Below are 19375 nucleotides of genomic sequence, written 5' to 3' on the forward strand. Positions count from 1 at the left end.
CTCTCAGTTTCCAAACAGAGGATCTTGTGACAAAGTGGAAAGTAAGAAGCCTGGCAGTGTGTAACATTTCCATGCTCTCCTGTCCCTCTGGAGGAGGAGATGCCTAGTGTGTTGTTTTAACAGGTTGATGCTAAGCAAATAAACAGAGAAAGAAAGATGGGTAGTTTTCTGTAAATAATGGTAGGCTGGTCAGAGACTAAACACAGAAAGGAGAGAGAAAGTGTGTAAAGATTGCATGATGTTCATGTAAAAACTATTTATCTGCCACATAGAGATACCAGTACTATCCTGCCACTAGACATGCAGCAAGATGAACACTCCAAAGCGTTCACTGGGAGTTTTAGATTCAGATCAGAATTTCACAGTGGGATTTTATCTCTCTAATGGGCCAAACTAAAACCAGAATTATTATTTATTTGTAGTGCCTAGGAGCCCTAGTCATGGACCAGGACTCCATTGTGCCAGGCTTTGTACAAACACTGAACAGAGATACAGTCCCTGCCCCCAAAAGCTTACAGTGTAAGTGTAAGACAAGAAAGACAGGTGGATACAGACAGGGGAATGCAAAGAAACAATACGATTATATTGGTCAGCATAATAGACAGAGTGATCTTGGCACACTGGTAAGGATCCAACACCATTAAGCTTTGGATTATTTGAAATCTGTCTGTAGATCTGAATTCTGTGACTTGGGTCCATCTCTAATAGCCTTGGGGGTTTCATTTCTCTCTCTCTTTCTCTCTCTCTCTATATATAGAGAGAGATACTTTGCATGGTGTCTGCCCAAGTGCTGATCACAGCAAAGTTCTGTATGTGATTAATTAGACCTCGTTATCAGCAGTCACTTTTATGTCACTTCTCTCAGCAGTGTGTGCACCTGATGATGATTATGTGAATTACAGAGTGCGGTTTCCAAACTTTGGCACCCACACTGAACGCCCAAATGCCTCATCTGGGATTACAAATGTCCAGTTAGGCATGTCAAATGGAATTTGGGCATCTATAGCCAAACAGCATCAAAATATAGACTGCAGGTGCTTAATTTAGGCATAAATTTGCAATTGGTTCCCCAGTATTTGCATTTAGGGTTTCACCCAGTGCTTTAGGAGGAGTTGGTAGAGTAATAATAATAATGATACCCAGCCCTTATCTAGCACTTTTCATCCATAGTTCTCAAAGCGCTTTACAAAGATAAATAGAATTATCTTAGATTTACAGGTGGGGAAACTGAGGCACGGGGCAGTGACATCACCTGGCAGGTCAGAGGCAGAGCCATGAATAGAACCCGAGTCCTAGGGCAGAGCTCGGTTCACTAGGCCACCCTGCCTCTATTTGTTATAATGTCACATTTGGTATGATATATATGTTGAACTAAATGGTTACACGGCCATGTTGTTTGAGCATTTACTGCTTGTCTAACTTTTCTACATGCACAGCCACATACTATTTGATAGGCGTGTAATAAATCAACATATATATATTTCCTTCCAGTTACTTCAGTCAATCACTGGTTAATTAGAGCTTCTATTTAATTTGATCAAAACCTAAAGAAATAAATAATCTGTGGTAAAAATAACCCAAATTCCACCCGTTATTTGGATAAATTTAAAGAGGTAGCATATTACTCAATCAGTGGCCTTGGGACATTCTGTTTAATTAATACAGAATACAACATTCTGAATGAAATCAAAGAGAGAACACCAGGAAGTCCCTTCTGATGATAAAAGATGGATACAATGACAAGCTGTGTTGTTCAGCCATTGTTATCTATGTTGTTATAGATGGCCTTCTACTACTAAATTTAGGGGGTCAGATCCTAAGATGGTGTAAACTGACATAGATCTGTTGAAATCAGTTGAGGATCTGCTTCCGGATATGGACCCGAATTGCCCAAGTTCTGAGGGTGTTTGGATCTGGAGTTTTGTCTTGGGCCCATCTCTGCCTTCCATGGATTGAGCTGGTAGGGTGTGTGTGTGTGTGTGTGTGTGTGTGTGTGTGTGTGTGTGTGTAACTAATCCTTACATTGTTACATGAACTTCCTTTGAAGCCAATAGGGAATGTGTGTAAAGACTTCAGGGTTAGGCACAAGATATGATACCTCCACCCCTACTTGACGGTCATATGGATAATGAGATAATCCACTTAAGTCAATCAAAGTGCGAGGTATGGAAAACTGTGTATAGAGAGTGTTAGAATGGAAACTCTTACCAAGTAGTCTAGAGGAATGAGCATGGGTCTGGGAGGTTAAGAGTGTTTTATTTCCGTCTCTGCCACTGCCCTCCTGTGTGCCCTTGGGCAAGTCATCTAGGGAGGGATTGTCAAATCCCTCGGGATTTGTGCTCCTAAATCACTTAGGTAAATTTGAAAATCTCATCTTTACCTCTTTGGCAAGTGTGAAATGGGGATAATGATAGTATCGTACCTACTGTGTAGGAGTGCTTGGAGAGTGAATGATCCTTTGGACAGAGAGCAATATCTGAGAGCTGAATATAAATAACAAATAATACAACTTGCTAGAGAGATCAAGGGAAGGAACTGAGGGAAAGGAAACACACAAGCTAGTTATGGAATGGGAGGTAGGTCTAGGAGCAAAGTTTCAATAGAGGTGTTTGTTAATTAATTAATATTGTTTATTATTTGTATTGTGGATAGCACTAGAGGCCCCAGCCCCATTGTGCCAGGGGCTGTACAGACTATAACAAAGAGATGACCCATGCCCTAACATTTAAGATGTAAGACAACATGTGGATACCGCAAACTGATGGGAGAGCACAAGGAAACAGTGAGGCCATTATGAACAGTGGAATAAGCAGTGATCACAGTACACCAGCTGTCTTAAGAATTGTCAAGTGTTTTTTTAGGCATCGTGGGACAGTGCCTTTTAAGAAGAGATGTAAAGGGGGATAGTGGCCTGGAAGATTTTTATAGGGAGCTTGTCCTTTGCAAAGGTGGTAGCATGGGAGACTGCATGATGACCGCTTGTCCGAAAATTTGGCAAATGGGCAATCAAGGGTGACATTGTAGGCAGAGTGGAGGTGAGAGTTTACATCTTTCTAGTGGATTAGAGATCCTAGGTAGGACAGGCGTAAGCCATAAAGGGTCTGAAAGGTGAAGACAAGTAGCTTGTGATTACTGCAGTGGAAATGGAGACATGCAAACAAGGGGGTGACAGTGGTCAAAGCAAACAGCCAGACAGATGCTTCTGTGAAGAATAGAGGCAGGTATAAGGTGGGAAGAAGGACTCATTGTGTTTGTGCCGTACATTCTGTAACATCACCCTGTTTGTCATGTGTCTCTTCTGTCTCCCTTCCCACTCCCTCGGACAGATATGACTTTATCGAGATACGGGATGGCGACAGCGAGTCGGCAGACCTGCTGGGCAAACACTGTGGGAACATCGCTCCTCCAACCATCATCTCCTCAGGCTCCTCTCTCTACATTAAGTTCACCTCTGACTACGCACGGCAAGGCGCTGGTTTTTCTTTGCGCTATGAGATCTACAAGACAGGTTAGTGTCAAAGGCAGACTTAGGTGCTGTAGGACTGCCAGTCCAATCTTCCCAGCAGTTGACATTGGGATCATCACAGAGCAAATCCCATGGGCCACATTTTCAGTAGGGTTTTTAGCACGTGCTCAGTACAAAGGATTTTATTTTTTTGGCAAGTCTGTTTCATCATATTTCCAAGAAGGTAAAGATTTTAGTGGTGCATTAGAGTGCTTTTTAATTCGTATCTTGGCATAAAAAGCAGGTTTCCTCATTAAATTCTCTTGCATTCCAGAACTACAAACACACTATCTTTTCTTCATGGCATGTAAGCGCTTGTTAAGTCAAGGCTAAGGTGAAGATTGTCCCTCCTTTAGAACTCTGTAAAGCTCCTGTGGATATACAACTTAAGCACTGATCAATGACTCTGTTTTCTCTTTCTGGAAGGCAAGGGTTTTTGTATCAGGTAGACTGCTTGTTTAAAGGGGCTGCTGCCTGCAGTGTCAGCAAGGGAGTCAGACAGGCGGCTGTTGAGTTCAGTATAACAGGAACTATTCATAATTCTGCTTTATACAAAGCTATTCTGGAAGAAAGTAAAAGCTACTCAAAAGGCCTTTTTATATCATCTCTGTCTAAATATTTGTCAGAACCGTATGCATGAGAACAAGTAGTCTCAAGAAAATACGAAACTCTGTGTTTGTATGCGCGCACGCGTGTGTGTGTGAGAGAGAGGAGAGATTGAGGGGTTGTACATACTTCTACTTATGTCGGTATAACGTATGTCACTTAGGAGTGTGAATAACATCTCCCTCCCCACCTTCCCTTGAGCGATGTAAGTTGCACTGACCTAAGTGCCTGTGTGGACAGCGCTATGTTGGCGGGAGAGCTTCTCCTATGGACATAGCTACCGCCTCTCACGGAGATGGCTTTATTACGTCAACAGGAGAGCGCTCTCACATCGGCATAAAGCATTGGTGCAGCTGCACCGCTGTAGCGCTTCTAGTGTACAGTAGCCCTGAGAGAGAGCGAGAGAGTTTGTGTGCACATGAGGGTCATAAGTATGTTTTGCACAAGGATACCCAAAGCTATCTGTCATAGGACCAGGCCCTGTGCCCACATTCCTTTGCTAGAGTACTGGAAGAAAACACACGACTGTCACGTCATCCACAGAATATGAAACAAATACATGAATATACTGGAGAATCAAATATAGGCGCAGCTTTGTTTGTTTCTTTTCCAGAATCTTCATACAAGCACATAAGTATTTAGTGGTTTTGAGCACAGCTATATATTATTTAGAGACAGATGCTTGTAAATACACAGAGACATACCCACATACAGACTTGGGTGCTGATGACTGGCTGACTAGGAATGGGAATACAAATGAAACAGGACTTCCTAACTTTTAATTTAGAAGGGGAAAGGGGTGGATTAAAAAATCCATCAGAGTGTCTATCTATTCCTGGGGTGACTTGTTAAAATGGAGAATCGTTATGAGGTGGTGGCCATGTAAAGCCTCTGGCACACAGTGAAGCAGTTCTTTTTCCATCCAGTAGAGGGCAGTGGTGCACATACACACCAGCCAGTTCATGACATTATTGTTTCACTTAATGGTTAGAACATGGGCTCATCCTGAAGGGGTTACTTAACCCACCAGGACTGGCTGTTTTCGTGGGATTTGCTGAGGGAATAGTGGACGCTGAGGCAGGGATCAGGATGAGCCTTTGTTCAGGAGGGAAGATAGTTGACTCAAACAGGGCTGTCTTGCCTCTTCCTACCTGTAACCCTTGGTCCTATCCCAGTCCCTCCTGTGTGCCTTGTCCCACTTGCCCTTGCTGTCAGTCCCACGCCCTGACTTTTATGTCATGAAGCAGTAGGACCGGGAGTAGTCCAGTATGCAGCAGTAGCCAGGATGAGGCTGAGCTGACAGAACCAGGCAGTGGTGCTGTGCCGAGAGGCTGCTGGCAGGGAGGTACAATGGGCAGGGAGTGAGAAGCGCTCTGTCCATTGAATACGAACCAGGAAGGGGCTAACGTCATGGGAAAAGACCATCGGAGGGAGAGGAAATAGGGGCTGCGTCAGAGAGGCAGAAGGAGCAGGAGGAAGGCAGGAGCTGAGTCTTCTCATTTCTTGTCCCTCAGCTTGGATTCCCTAGATGAATACACTTCCCTTCAGGTAGCAGGCCTTCGGCTGGGACTTCATCAAGTACAGGCCTCCTTGTTGGTACTGAGTGCTGTTAAAATGCTCACTGTCCTCCCTGAAGAGGGCTCTTGGCTTGAAACCACTCTCGACAAAATTCAAAACATAAGCAAGGTTTCAGTTCCTGGAGAGTGGGAGGCACTGAAGCCAGTGGTTTACACAATCTCAGAGTGCCCACAGCCCACCTAGAGAGAACAGTGTCCCCTGAAACCATCTTCAGGGGTAGGAGGGTCTCTGGCCTCAGATCTGGAGTGTAAACAAATCCTGCCTTTTGTTTGTAGACAAACAGATAGGGCATGGATCAGAGCTAAGGTTCAGGCAGAACTGGTGCTTATCCGGTGAAGTTCCAATGGCTTTAAAGGGCATCCAATTAAGATACTCCATGTCAGTGACACACACACACACACACACAATTAAGAGAGGCACGGACGTATAAACAGCTGCTTCCTAATGGTTAAGTCCCCTGGTGTTGTATTGGTCAGTTTTGCTGTGGCACCCCAAAAGATGACAGCCAGGTCACAATTTTCAAACATACCTAATGAGCTTGAGCATGCAACGCAAGCAATACAGCTTAACAGGGCCTGCATTTCAGAAAATGCTGAGCAGACCTGTCCTGTGAAAATCAGGCCTCATTAAGTGTCAAGTTTGGCCCCCAGAATCATTACGCTTTTGAAAAGTTTGGCCCCATGACACTCCCTCATGCTAAGGAAACTCTGCTGCCAGGTACATCCCAGGTTTACTACCTAGTAGAGTTTTCAAAGCTCCTTTTTATTATTAAAAATGGAAGAAGAATAAATTAAGCACACTTTGAAAACCATTCCAAGAAAAGAAAAACTACCCACTCCCCTTTATGCAGGAGTTCATGTATAGCCATGATATTGATGCCTTCCAGGAGAGATGCGTCCAAACCAACACCCTCTCACCAAATACTTTGGGAGAGATGAGATCTGAACTTTATGGCCCCGGCCATCCCTGCCTCTGGGGCGTGACAGTGAGAGCAGTTTGACAGGCCTGTTTTTAAGGGTATGTCTACACTGCCCGTGTTACAGCGTGGCAGCGCAGCCATGCTGTGACATGGGCAGTGTAGTCGCACTTTATCGCCGGGGGAGAGCTCTCCCGGCTATAAAAAAAACAACCACCCCGAAGGAGGGATGGTAGCTTTTATTACCGGGAGCACGGCTCCTGGCGATAAAGTGCTATCTATACTGGTGCTTTTCAGCACTAAAACTTTTGTCGCTCCAGGGTGTGTTTTTTCACACCCCAGACTGAGAAAGCTGCAGCTCTGTAAAGTGCCAGTGTAGACAAGCCCTAAGTGGTTGCCTTTTCATTGTTTATGTGTTGAATTGTTCTCTCAGCCTGGTGAGTGGGAGCATTTAGCACATATTGCTGAAGTAAACATGATTTCCATTTATTATTTGCAGGTTACCTTTAAAGCCAGTCATTGTTTGCTGGTTATAGTCAAGCTATTGGCAAAGATACTAACCGCTATAAGCAACCTAAATGAGGAAATCGTTGCTATCTAACAGTATCACAGTTACATTTCTGTACAGTCCCTAGAGGACATTTCCTGACGGTCAACATCTGGTTTATTGAATATTTCTGTGCTTTCCTCCTCGGCTTGGAGCGTGTATTAGTCTCTACATAAATCTGGCTGCCTTTTTATTTGATCAGGAGTAAATACATTCTTATTCTTGTTCATTGTGTTGTCTTGCGATTTGTGCTTGGCCTCTTGTATTTCCCTCTGCATTATCACACCAGAGAAGCTGGCCGCTCTCGTATAGTCAGTTAAGAAGTTCCTCTCAATGTTACTCCACCTAGGGATACTACAGTAACAGTGGTCCAGCTGTTATCTCAAGTTGCTCTCCTAACTTGCGTAGGCTAGTGCAGATCTTAATAACAAGGCTCCAATTAATCCCAAGAAGACTTGCACCAACTGGGTGAGTGGGAGCAGTGAGTTTATAGAGGAGAAGCGCAACATCCCTATAAAACAAAAGTCAAAGCCTTTGTGAATGTTAATCCTATGTTACAGTCATGGGGATAAAGGCCTCTGTAACACCCTCTTTGCCCCTCCGATGGCCCAGAGGCTGGAGATTTCCATTGTGAATTGTCCAGCCTCTAAAAAGCAGTGGTTTTAAAGCAGCCATGGTATGAATAGGCTCCTCTTCACCCCCACCACCCTGAGGCACCTTGAGCTGGCTGTGGTACGAGGGAGGCCAGCGTCAAGGTCAGCAATAAATAAGTGGCAACATTGTCTGCCCTGTTGGCAATCAGAAAGTCTTCCTCAAGAATAGAAATAACTAACATTTCTGGTGCAGACAGCTGAATAAGAGAGAAAGAGCACTCTGTTCCTCCTGTTAACAGAATCTCTGTCACACACACGCATGTGCGCACACACACACACACCAGTCCTCCCCATCCCCAAAATCTTTCAACAGCCACAATCTGGAGACATAGGATGGACCAGCCATTTGCACACTCTACAGCTAGGGTGCTAGGCTTTGGATGATGTTGCAGAAAGATTGCTCTACTAATTGCTGCTCCGATGGAAAATAAAATACATAATAGCAATAATGATCATTGATAATTTACACTTCACTAGCAATTGCCCATGGGAGGGTTTCGAAATGCTTTACAAGCAGGACTGAAGTAAGCCTCACAGCAGCAATGTTTCTAGGTAAGCATTAGTATCCCTATTTTGATGATGGGGAAACTGAGGCACAGAAAGGTTATGTGACTTGCCCAAGGCCTTGCAGTAAGTCTGTGCCACAGCTGGGAAAATAACCCAGATCTCATGACTCTCAAGAAGAAATTTTAGTTCAGATACTGCAGTGATGGGTGCTAGTGTTAAGTTCTAAGATACATAGGCAGACAGACACAAAATCAGTAGGTCAGGGAGATCTCTTTTAAAAATTAGACAATTCCTTGACCCTGCCAGATTCCATACCTTTCTCCTCCCTCCCTAGGTCAGTCACTCTCCCTGATTGTGGGTCATGATTCCCTCAATTAGTTCCCCAAATATAGCCCAAGAGAGCTAGGTCTTTAGTCTGGCCATATATGTGTTTTACCCTTTAGGCCCATTTCTCCCCCTGCCTCCCCACAATATGTTGGGGGAACTGGTATATTATTTACATTAGCCCAGTTGCAGTATGCTGAGCTGACCCTGAACATGGTGAGTCCAGGTCCATTGTTGGTGATGGTGTGTCACAAGAATGGGTGCATCTTGGAGTCTTCATGTCACAGTGCCAGCTAAGAAGACTCTGTGCACCAAAAGCCCATCTGTAGACTGTAGGAATGGGGTGAAAAAGAACAGCAGACTCTTCGTCATGCCTGACTCACTACTGCTGACCATGCCCCGGAGCATAACCTTTGTACTACTGGCATGCTGACATTATGACATTGTGTTGTGACAGGTGCTGGCACATTGCTTTGCAGTGCAGCTTGGGCTTCCAACCTTTTGGGCTTTCCCATTCCCTTAATACCGTTTTCAGAGTATTTGCAGCAGGATTATCTATCGATTCTGGGTGAGGTTTTCAAAGCAGTCTAGACACACATCTACAGTGAACGTGAGATGTTCAGTCCAAAGCCCGTCAGAATTATTTTACAATCTCACCCTCTGTCTTTACGAAATTTGCAAAGCTCTTGTGCCCCAAGAAGTTTCCAGCAAAAATCCTGACAACGCTCTGGATACAGAGTGAACATTGCCAAGCACGCAAGGAGGCGAGAGCTGTCAGTGTCAGCCATGTTGTTGTTGTTAGTTACGTCCGCTTGTTCTACCCCTGCAGGCTCTGAAGACTGTTCTAGAAACTTCACCAGCTCCAATGGCACTATTGAGTCCCCCGGATTCCCTGATAAGTATCCCCACAACTTGGACTGCACTTTCACCATCATGGCCAAGCCAAAGATGGAAATCATCCTTCAGTTTCTGACCTTTGACCTAGAGCATGACCCCTTGCAGGTTGGAGAGGGAGATTGCAAGTATGATTGGCTGGACATCTGGGATGGTATTCCTCAAGGTAAGCACCGGGGTGACGTATCACCAAGGCTTTTCTCTATGTCTGGCTATTTTCCCATTAACCAGCAGTAATAGGGAGTCTGAAAAATTCCATAGAGGGCATGACTCGTTGGTATTCTGCAGCACTAACAAATGCAAAATATTGTTGGCTTTTTCTCAGCTGTTAAATATGGTGATGTTGCAAATCCTGTCTGTCCCCAATACTGAGTTTGTCCTCATGGAGTGTCAGCATAGACTTCATATTACTGATGAACCTACTACACCTTTAATTTTCTAATTGTATCATTGGATCATTTGCGTTACAGATGAAAAAGATCTATTGATCACTGAGTCCATCTCTCTGGAAGTACAGAATAACGTCTGTCCCACAGAGGCTGTATCAGATGTGTTATATAGTACATGCATTAGAAATGCAGATAGATGGACACACAAGTGTGCACTAGAAATGCGGCAAGGTGGACAAACTAATACTACACTTGATCTACCTCTGTTCTTGTAAAAAATATAAGTGATAGAAATGAAACAATCAAAAATGCCTTCATTTCATCCTGATTGGTTCTGTAGAGTGGATTATTACTCGCTATCCACTACCAATGTATTCTTGCCACGTAGTGCTGACTTGTCAGGTTAGATAAAAACTAAAGAGTCCAATCAAAAGGCTGGAGCTACTTTGCTTTACTTTCTTTTGCAGTTGGCCCTTTGATAGGCAGGTACTGCGGCACTAAGACACCTTCTGAGATCCGCTCAGCTACTGGTATTCTCTCGCTTACCTTCCATACTGATCTGGCAGTGGCTAAAGATGGCTTCTCTGCCCGCTACTACTTGGTCCAGCAGGAGATCCCGGAAAGTAAGTTGGAAATTTTAAATTTTACAGGCCTGTTTGTGGCACTCATGCAGTCATGTGGGCTTTTTATTGAATTTCTGAGAGTGTTTCCGTCATTCAGTATGTCTGTGTATGCAAGCATTTGGGTGAGTGAGCCAGGATGAGTGTTTTCAAGAGGTCTTTTTCGCAGACGTGGAAACTATAGTTACTGATTGTGATGGGTTGGACCCCCCCTTCTGGGATGCCACCTGATGTACTGGGATTTCACTGAACCTTCCCTGCTCAATCAGCCTGGATTCCCTCTCCCTGCTTTGCTGAATTAGGCTTTCCGGCCTCTTGCAGCACGCACAAAGGTAGGGCCACACCACACTGTAGAAACAGACTGAAGTCAGCTCTGCATATTTTCATAAAGAATATGGAGTGAAACGTCACATGAATTGCAGTTTCTATCTTAGTCTCACCTTTTCATTTGTTCCTAATGTTCTCATATTCCTTCTGTACTAAAACTCTCCATGTCTGGTCTCAATCCAAAGGAATTTTGGAAAATTTGGGCAAAATTGGTGTAGCCATATTATTGATAAAGTGGGAAAAAATATAGTTTTTCCAAAATACACTTTCCCAAATTGCCAATTGGAATTTTGCACTTGTTTAACTCAAAAATGCCTGAAGCTAGAAAGTTCAAACTTAATCTTGTTTTGATTGCCCCTGTTAAGGAAGGGAAAGGTATTTGGTTTGATAAAAATAAGTTTTGTTCTTTCAAAATTATGAACATTTAAACTCAGCAAGTTAACACATACATGTTAGAAATTTTTATTTTATTTTTCTTTGTGACATCTTTCACCTAAGATAATGGTCAAAACCTTTCTGTACTGTGATGCCATGTTACAACAGAAGATAGTTTCAGGACACCTCTCTCAGAAGTTTCAAGCCTCCCCCACCCCCCAAGAAAGAAAGAAAGGGAGGGTGGCTATTGTCCCCAAGTTGAAAACCCATGGCCTAGAGCAGTTTAGAATATTGGACATGCACAGTCAGGATCTGCTGTACTAAGGATATTTGTATTATGGCTGCCTCTGTGCAGTAGTCTTGCATTCGCTATGACTCAGTTAGGAACGCCTCAGCTAGGGTTGCATGAATTAAGGATGCCTCAGTTAAAGGCACTTCAGTTTTTCAAATTTATCCCTCTCCCCCCCCCCATTTTTGTCCCCTTTTTATTCTCTTCTTTAAAAACCAGCACATTAAATGTACACGCTAATGATCAAGTTTGAAGAATCAAGGAGACTAAAGTCAGAAAGTGAAAAATGTTTGCATCAAATCCTGCTCTCACTCACACTGGTGTAAACTGAGACTTTAATGGCACCGTTTAGAGCATAATTTGGCCCAGTTTCTAGTGCAGTGTTAACTCAGCCGTGTTCAACATATGGAACGTTAGTAGAGCTATATCAGTTTACCCCAGCTTAGGGTCTGGCCCATGTAGTATTTGCTACTGATGTTTTCTTTGTGGAATGTATCTTACTGTTTGTTAGGAAACATATGCTGTAAAATATACACGACGTGACACATGGCTGAGTTAATGTGAATTTAAAAGCCTTAAAAGTGAGGAAATTCAAAAAGTTGAATTCTAGATTTCTCAGTGTTAATGATAGTGACTTTTAAGTCAGTCTACCCCATGCAGCCACCTATGGACCCACACTTTCCCAAAGGGCAACACATATCCACACATAGACATCTTTCAAATCTGAGTGCCATTCTTGATAACTCATGTATGTTCCCATCTGTCTCTGGCAACTGTGGGATATGGCAGAGAGTGCATTCCTCAGTGATTCCTTTCCTGCCTTTCCCAGCTTTGGCTAGAATTCACCTCTTGGCTTCAAGAGGTTATAAGTTGCCAAGGAGCTTCACAATCGGGTGAGGGGGCTTGTCACATCTTGAAAAGGGATTGGGGGAGTAAACAGGGTATGGCCAGGGGGAGGGTTGTGGGTGCGCAAAGGTGGAAGAACCCTATTATAGAGGGGAAAGGATCTGGACTGAGCCCCGCACATGTGTTAATTTACAGACCTAAGGCCAGTCCTGTACTTAACGTTGAATAGTTTTTTGCATTTCATGTGTACGCAGATATTTCTATGTAAATCCGATCATCGTGACAGACATACGGGTTTGATCTAGGATGCTGGGGAGTAGTTCATGGCTTACTTCCAGTTGGGAGTGAAAGATACAGAATTTGTAAACTTGTCTCTGTGTGTGTGTGCGCGCGCGTGTGTCTGCTCCAGACTTCCAGTGCAACGTTCCTTTGGGGATGGAATCTGGCAGAATCTCCAATGAACAGATCAGTGCCTCCTCCACCTACTCGGACGGAAGGTGGACCCCACAGCAGAGCCGGCTCAACAGTGATGACAACGGATGGACCCCCAACCTGGATTCCAACAAGGAGTTCCTCCAGGTTTGTACAGGTCCCCGTGACAGGAAGAGGAAATAGAGTGCTAAATTATCGAGGATGAATATTAAATCTTGATTTTATTAAGGCATTTGACACAGTCCCACATGACAAAGTAAGCAAACTAGGGAAATGTGGACTAAATGAAAATACCATAAGGTGGGCACAAGTGCTTGAAGAATTGTATTCAAAGAGTAATTATCAATGATTTGCTCTCAAACTGGGAGGATGTATCTACTGGGGATGCACAAGGGTCTGTCCTGCGTCCGGAACTAGTCAACATTTTCATTAATGACTTGGATCATGGAGTGGAGAGTATGCTTATAAAATTTTCTGGGAGGGATAGCAAGTGTTTTGGAGGACAGGATTAGAATTTAAAACTACCTTGATAAATTGGAGAATTGGTCTGAAATCAACAAGATGAAATTCGATAAAGACAAGTGCAAAGTAGTACACTTAGGAAGGCAAAATCAAATGCACAACTACAAAATAGGGAATAACTAGATAGGCAGTGGTATTGCTTGAAAGGATCTGGGGTTTATAGTGGATCATAAATTGAATATGAGCCAACAATGTGATACAGTTGTGAAAAAGTCTGTCATCTTTCTGTGGTGTATTAACTGGAGTGTTGAATGTAGGATAGGGGAGGTAATAGTCCTGCTCCACTCAGCACTGGTGAGGACTCAACTGCAGTATTGTGTCCAGTTTTGGGCTCCACACTTTAAGAAAGAAGTGGACAAATTGGAGAGAGTCCAGAGGAGAGCAACAAAAATGATAAAAGGTTAGAAAACCCGACCTATGAGGAAAGGTTTAAAAAAATGGATTTGTTTAGTCTTCAGAAAAGAAGACTGAGAGGGGACCTGATAAGAGTCTTCAAATACGTTAAGGGCTGCTATAAAGAGGATAGTGATCAATAGTTTTCCATGTCTGCAGAAGGTAGGACAAGAAGTAATCAGCTTAATCTGCAGTAAGTGAGATTTAGGTTAGATATTAGGAAAAACTTTTTACCTCTAAGAATAGTTAAGTACCAGAATAGGTTACCAAATGAGGTTGTAAAATCTCCATCCTTGGAGGTTTTTAAGAACAGGTTAGACAAACATCTTGCTGGGATGGTCTAGATTTACTTGGTTTTACCTGGTCTTGCTGCATCATGGGGGGGCTGGACTAGATGACCTCTCAAGATCCCTTTCAGCCCTGCATGTCTATGATTCTATGATTAATGTGCTGTAGAGATGGGGAATTGCGGCTATAATACTGGGCTTAGCAACAGTTTTGTGTTGCCAGGCAGCTGCTGCAGTGTGCAGTATTGAACTGACCTCTAGATCACTTTTGTCAAAAGCATGGTCTGCTAGAGGCCCAGCCAGCATTGTCCTCTGAGCAAGTGCTGAAAGGGCACGCTGGCACTGGCAGCCACTGCTGTGCGGGTCTGGTAGCCAGCACTGGCAGAACGACACTGTGAGAAAGCATCTCTGCTGGACGCAAAGCCAGCATTGGCAAAGCCCCACCATTGCACTCCAAAACTTCAGCTTTCCTCCCTTCTCCGCTTTGAGCCACATTGACTGTCCTGCTGTTAAACTGACCCTTGAACATAATAAGGCTTGTGGAATATTTTATTGCCTTTGTGACATGCAGAGAGTCCACGGTGGGTGAGCTACTGTTTAGGGAAGTCAGGACGACTCTGCCTTTGTGAAAGGAGCCAGCCCTGCTGCTGGCCCATTAACATTCCTGCACAAGTCCTGACTTGACCTTATGCCCCCTGAACCTCCATGGACTTTCTAGAGAGTTGAGAGAGAGAGAGTCTCCGGCTGCTTACTAGGACCATTGACTCTGCAACCACCCTGATGGCCGGAGTCTTAACTAAATGTTGGGAATGTGCAGCTAGAATAATACTGATTGTGCTGGAGATGTAGTGAGCATGGTCAGTGTGGAATTCAGGTCGGGATTTCAGAGCAAAGGCTTTCTTTAGGCCCTTTGTTAGAAACACATTGTCTTTCCACAAAGTGTTTCTGAGTGGCTCTATCGCTGTGAGATGGTGCGTGCTAATGGGCATTAAGAACTGAAGGTACTGAAATGTCGTTGCCTGAAGCAGATGTCCAAGGGCTTGTCTACACTACCATGTGGGGTCAATCTAAGATATGCAACTTCAGCTACATGAATAGCATAGCTGAAGTCGACGTACTGAGATCTACTTACTGCGGTGTCTTCACTGCGGAAGTCAGCAGCTGACGTTCTCCTGTTGACTCCACTTGCGCTCCTCGTTCTGGTGGAGTACCGGAGTCGATGGGAGAGCGCTCAGCGGTTGATTTATCGCGTCTCCCGCTGGATCGATCACTGCCTGTTGATCTGGTGGGTAGTGTAGACAAGCCCTAAATCTTCATTCGTGGCAGTGCTACGTGGCAGATCGTGTGACCTTTTTTAACCCACATAACTAAAATAAACATTAAAAACATTGAAAACTGCTGCTCTTGCTAATTGGCCATCATCACTTTATTTTACATGGAAAAGCTCTGTCCCGTGGCTTCTGTCCCATTTAAAAGGACGCCAGCGTTTAATTTTAGTGACAATCCTGTTGTCTGGTCTGAGGGGAGACTTTGTACTTTCAATTATGGCCAAACTTCAAAGTCCTTAATCAGTTTCACCCAGTCCTCACACTAGCTAAATTCCTGCTGAGGTCAAACCCTGCTTTTTTCCCATTGAAATCAATGGCAATTTACTTAAAGACTGAGTACAAACTGAGAAAGGGCATCAAGATTTTGCCCCTTGTGATCAATCACACTTTTGTACACAGGTTTCAGAGTAGCAGCCGTGTTAGTCTGTATCCACAAAAAGAAAAGGAGGACTTGTGGCACCTTAGAGACTAACAAATTTATTTGAGCATAAGCTTTTGTGAGCTACAGCTCACTTCATCGGATGCATCTAAGGTGCCAGAAGTACTCCTCTACTTTCGTACACAGTCACTTAGCCTGTTTCATACTTAAACAGAGACAGAGACACCTGCAACATACTTTCCCCTCTTTCCCCTGAAAGTATAAAATTGCATGAAAACTGCAGAGCATGAAACATGTTTTCTCTGTGGCATGTTCAGTTAAGTGGTCTGAAAATCAGCCCTGGAACAGTACTGCTGAGTTTCCAAACCAGTGTGACCCTTGTTGCACAAAAGACTCAAGCAATGACAGTGGCACAGCCACAGCTGTGTCTACATGCTCTGATGAAAGCAAATGGGATATTAGATCCTCTGCTGGTAAAAATCCACAAAGCTCCAATCGCGCTGCACCAACTGGAGCCATGCTAGTTTGCACCCTCTGAGCAGTTGGCTCTTTAGTTTTTAAAAATGGGGGGATGGTCCAGTCCACTGTGGGACTGATGGTAATCACCATTTTCTTCCTCATCCTCCTTTCCCTTCTCTCCTCACCACCCTGATCAGGTGGACCTTCGTTTCCTGACCATGTTGACGGCCATTGCTACCCAGGGTGCCATCTCCAAAGAAACGCAGAATGGCTACTATGTCCGTTCCTACAAGCTGGAAGTCAGCACCAATGGTGAGGACTGGATGATGTACCGGCATGGTAAAAACCATAAGGTAAATGCATTGTCCCTTAACAGCTGCACCCGTGGGAGCCTTGCCAGCAGTGGAGGAGTGGGAGGGGAAAGGCGAGAATACATTTTATGGATTTAGGGATTTATTTTGTAAGGCCTGTTTTGCTAATGCTGCTGGTCAGGGCTGTCAGGCTGCATGGGGAGGCCTTCCCCAGAAATGATCTTTCTCATCGATAGAGCGATCACTGTTCCTTAGAAAACCTGGCTGCTGTTGCATCTTGCTCAGTGGAGAGAGCCTGCAATATGTTCTTTGACTGCAAATGAAGGAGAAAATGCTTTTCACAGCCCGTATTTTGCCACACAAGATTCATTGAGCATTTATGGCTGGAGCCCCATCCCCATGCTGGGTTAACAATCACAAAACCACATGAAACTGCAATTCAGGAGTTATTGAGGCCTGGAAATGAAAGGGCACAAATCCTAAGAGGGGATCACTGTGTCCTGGAGAATAAAACAAACAATAAATAACGAGGAGCAATTCAGTTTGTCGGGCATACGAGATCTGCAGTAGCAATCACAGTTGGCAGTGCTGCTTGTGCCTGCTGTAGCCGCAGCTCCTGGAGGTGTGTAGTGGGGTGGGGAGATGGGTTGCGCGTAATATGGATGTTTGACCCTGGGAGATCTTTGAACCTCCAATGCACTATGAATGCACAATGAAGGGAACGCTCATGAGGCGCTGTGTTTTTGAGAGTGGGTAGGGGAACAGCTGGCTGCACAGAGTGCAGATGTATATAAAACAGAAGTGGCTTTAGCTAGGTGTGGCACTGTAATTCACCTGGGCTGTACAGGTGCACTTTAATTAAAGGAACTTCTGAAATGCCCCTAAGAGCTCTGTTGTGGTTGGCCCTGAAGTTGGCTGCTGTGTTGGCGTCCTGTAGTGGATTGTGTACATAGGCACTGTACAGTGCAGGGAACAGCAGCAGTTGTCCCCCAAACAAGAATTTAATCCACACAATCTGTTCTGTACATTAACTGCTGAGGGTTGGGCACAAAACTGAGATGAAGGTGAAGTTATTTTGCTGTGACTTTATTTATTTATTTTTCATTTTCCTGAATGAGGCTCTCAGCCCTCCATTGGCAAAGGGCGTGAAACCCACTGGCTCAACTTCACAGCCATTCGTCCAAACATTTTCTTTCCTCTGTGTCCGCATGGTTTCATCTACCCCACAAGTGTCTTTCAACATGTGTCTCAGGTTCAAACTAACTAAGGTGCTTATTTGGTCCCCAATACCATTGTATTAGAGCACCTCACACTGACCTATTTATCCCCAGAACACCCCTGGTGAGGTACGGTGGGGGAACTGAGGCAGAGAGAGGCTAAGTGACTTGCCCAGGTCACACAGAAATTCTGTGGCAGAGCAGGGAACTGAAGGCAGGGCTACTGAGTCCTATGATAATGCCCTAACCATTGAACCAACCTTCATCTCAAAGCTTACTGCAAATCAACTAGCACCCCTTGGATTCATACTCAAATCATGAAACTCCACATTTCCTGAAGATTGACCTGACCCAAACTCCCAAATCCAAACACCTTTGGGCAGATTGGATTTGGAACTGCACGTGGCGGGTAGGGCCCATCTCTAAAATGTCACATCATTCTAGTACAAAATTATCTGGAGTCTGTGGCTGCCTCCCAGCTGGGCCCAGGTTGTCTCAGAAAGGCCATAGCAGACCTCTTGATGAACGTTGGCTGAGTTTCCAGACTGCAACAAAACATACAATCAGGGGAGTTTGAAGTTTCATTGGGACCATTTTTGCAAAGTACGCAAGGAATGGGCAAAACTAGGGTTAGAAAGATGTGCTCTGAAAAACCAAGTTGGTCAGGCTGGTGTTTAAATTGCCCTTTGCAGGAAATTTGCAAGTCAATGTCAATTTCAGTGTGATGCAGATTTTTGTCATCTCTGACTTTATCCTTCCCTGCCACGGGACTCTGTAGACATTAAACCGGATCCTCAGCTGGTGTCAGTCAGGGCAGCTGGATTGACTTCAATGGAGATAAGTTGTTCTACACCAGCTGGAGATCTAGTCCACAAAGTGTGAGACCCTTCGGCCCAGATCCTCAGCTGGTGTCACTCAGCGTAGCTGCTCAGCAGTCAGTGGAGCTATGCTCCTTGACACCAGCTGAGGATCTGGCCCCATTGTATGTAGAAAGACAGCTCAGCTACACAACCTCCTTCAATATAAATCTCTCCCTCTTTACTCCTTTATGTTCATCCCAGTCTCTCTCCTCCCTTTTGCTGGACTCAATTTAGCAGACACCTCCTGAGGCTGGTGAAGAAGCAATTGCTTTTTGGTGACCTGCCTAGCCCGAAATCAGGGTGACTGGTTTGTTCCCCTCCCCTTTAAATGTTCAGCCTTCAGCCGCTGAGCAGCAGCAGGATGAGTGCAGAACCTTCTGATTCGACTGTACATCCCTGAGCCCCGGAGCATGGCTCAGCGCATGGAGCACCAGCGAGCTGGCCGCGCTTCCCGTTTAACGTTAATCACTGCTGTTCTTTCATTAGGAAACCTCCCAGATGTTTGTATTTAATGTGCAGATTCCACACTATTCCTGGTGCGTCAGTGCAGCTCTCTGCACGGTTCACAGTGAAATAGTTGAGTGAACCGTGCCAAACAGATTTGTCAAGTCTGCCGCAGTTTGATTTGATGCCACGAGGAGTGGGGAGGGGCGGGGGACTCGGTATTCCTGCGTATACACGTATAGATGGATCAGCCCATATCCTTCTTGCTTGTGTAAGGTGGGCAGGGAGCCAAGCTTAACTGGCGCTTCCCGCGAGTCGGCTAACATCTACATCTTCATCTGAGAGAGAGAGAGAGATACAAAAGAGG

General features: G+C 44.6%; 1 protein-coding gene across 5 annotated transcripts in view; it reads left to right on the top strand.

Annotated features, from left to right (window-relative positions):
- The window catches only part of NRP2 (neuropilin 2), a 123498-nt gene that overhangs the window by 37637 nt on the left and 66486 nt on the right, over window positions 1–19375 (top strand). For all 5 annotated transcript variants that reach the window (XM_038422251.2, XM_038422250.2, XM_038422252.2 and 2 more), the window contains exons 3-7: window positions 3327–3508; window positions 9466–9696; window positions 10387–10542; window positions 12786–12955; window positions 16374–16529. In XM_038422251.2, the coding sequence (XP_038278179.1) occupies window positions 3327–3508; window positions 9466–9696; window positions 10387–10542; window positions 12786–12955; window positions 16374–16529 (895 nt within the window). The remainder of the gene's footprint in view (window positions 1–3326; window positions 3509–9465; window positions 9697–10386; window positions 10543–12785; window positions 12956–16373; window positions 16530–19375) is intronic.

The sequence above is a fragment of the Dermochelys coriacea genome, chromosome 11 (assembly GCF_009764565.3).
Source record: "Dermochelys coriacea isolate rDerCor1 chromosome 11, rDerCor1.pri.v4, whole genome shotgun sequence".
Lineage (NCBI taxonomy): Eukaryota > Metazoa > Chordata > Testudines > Dermochelyidae > Dermochelys > Dermochelys coriacea.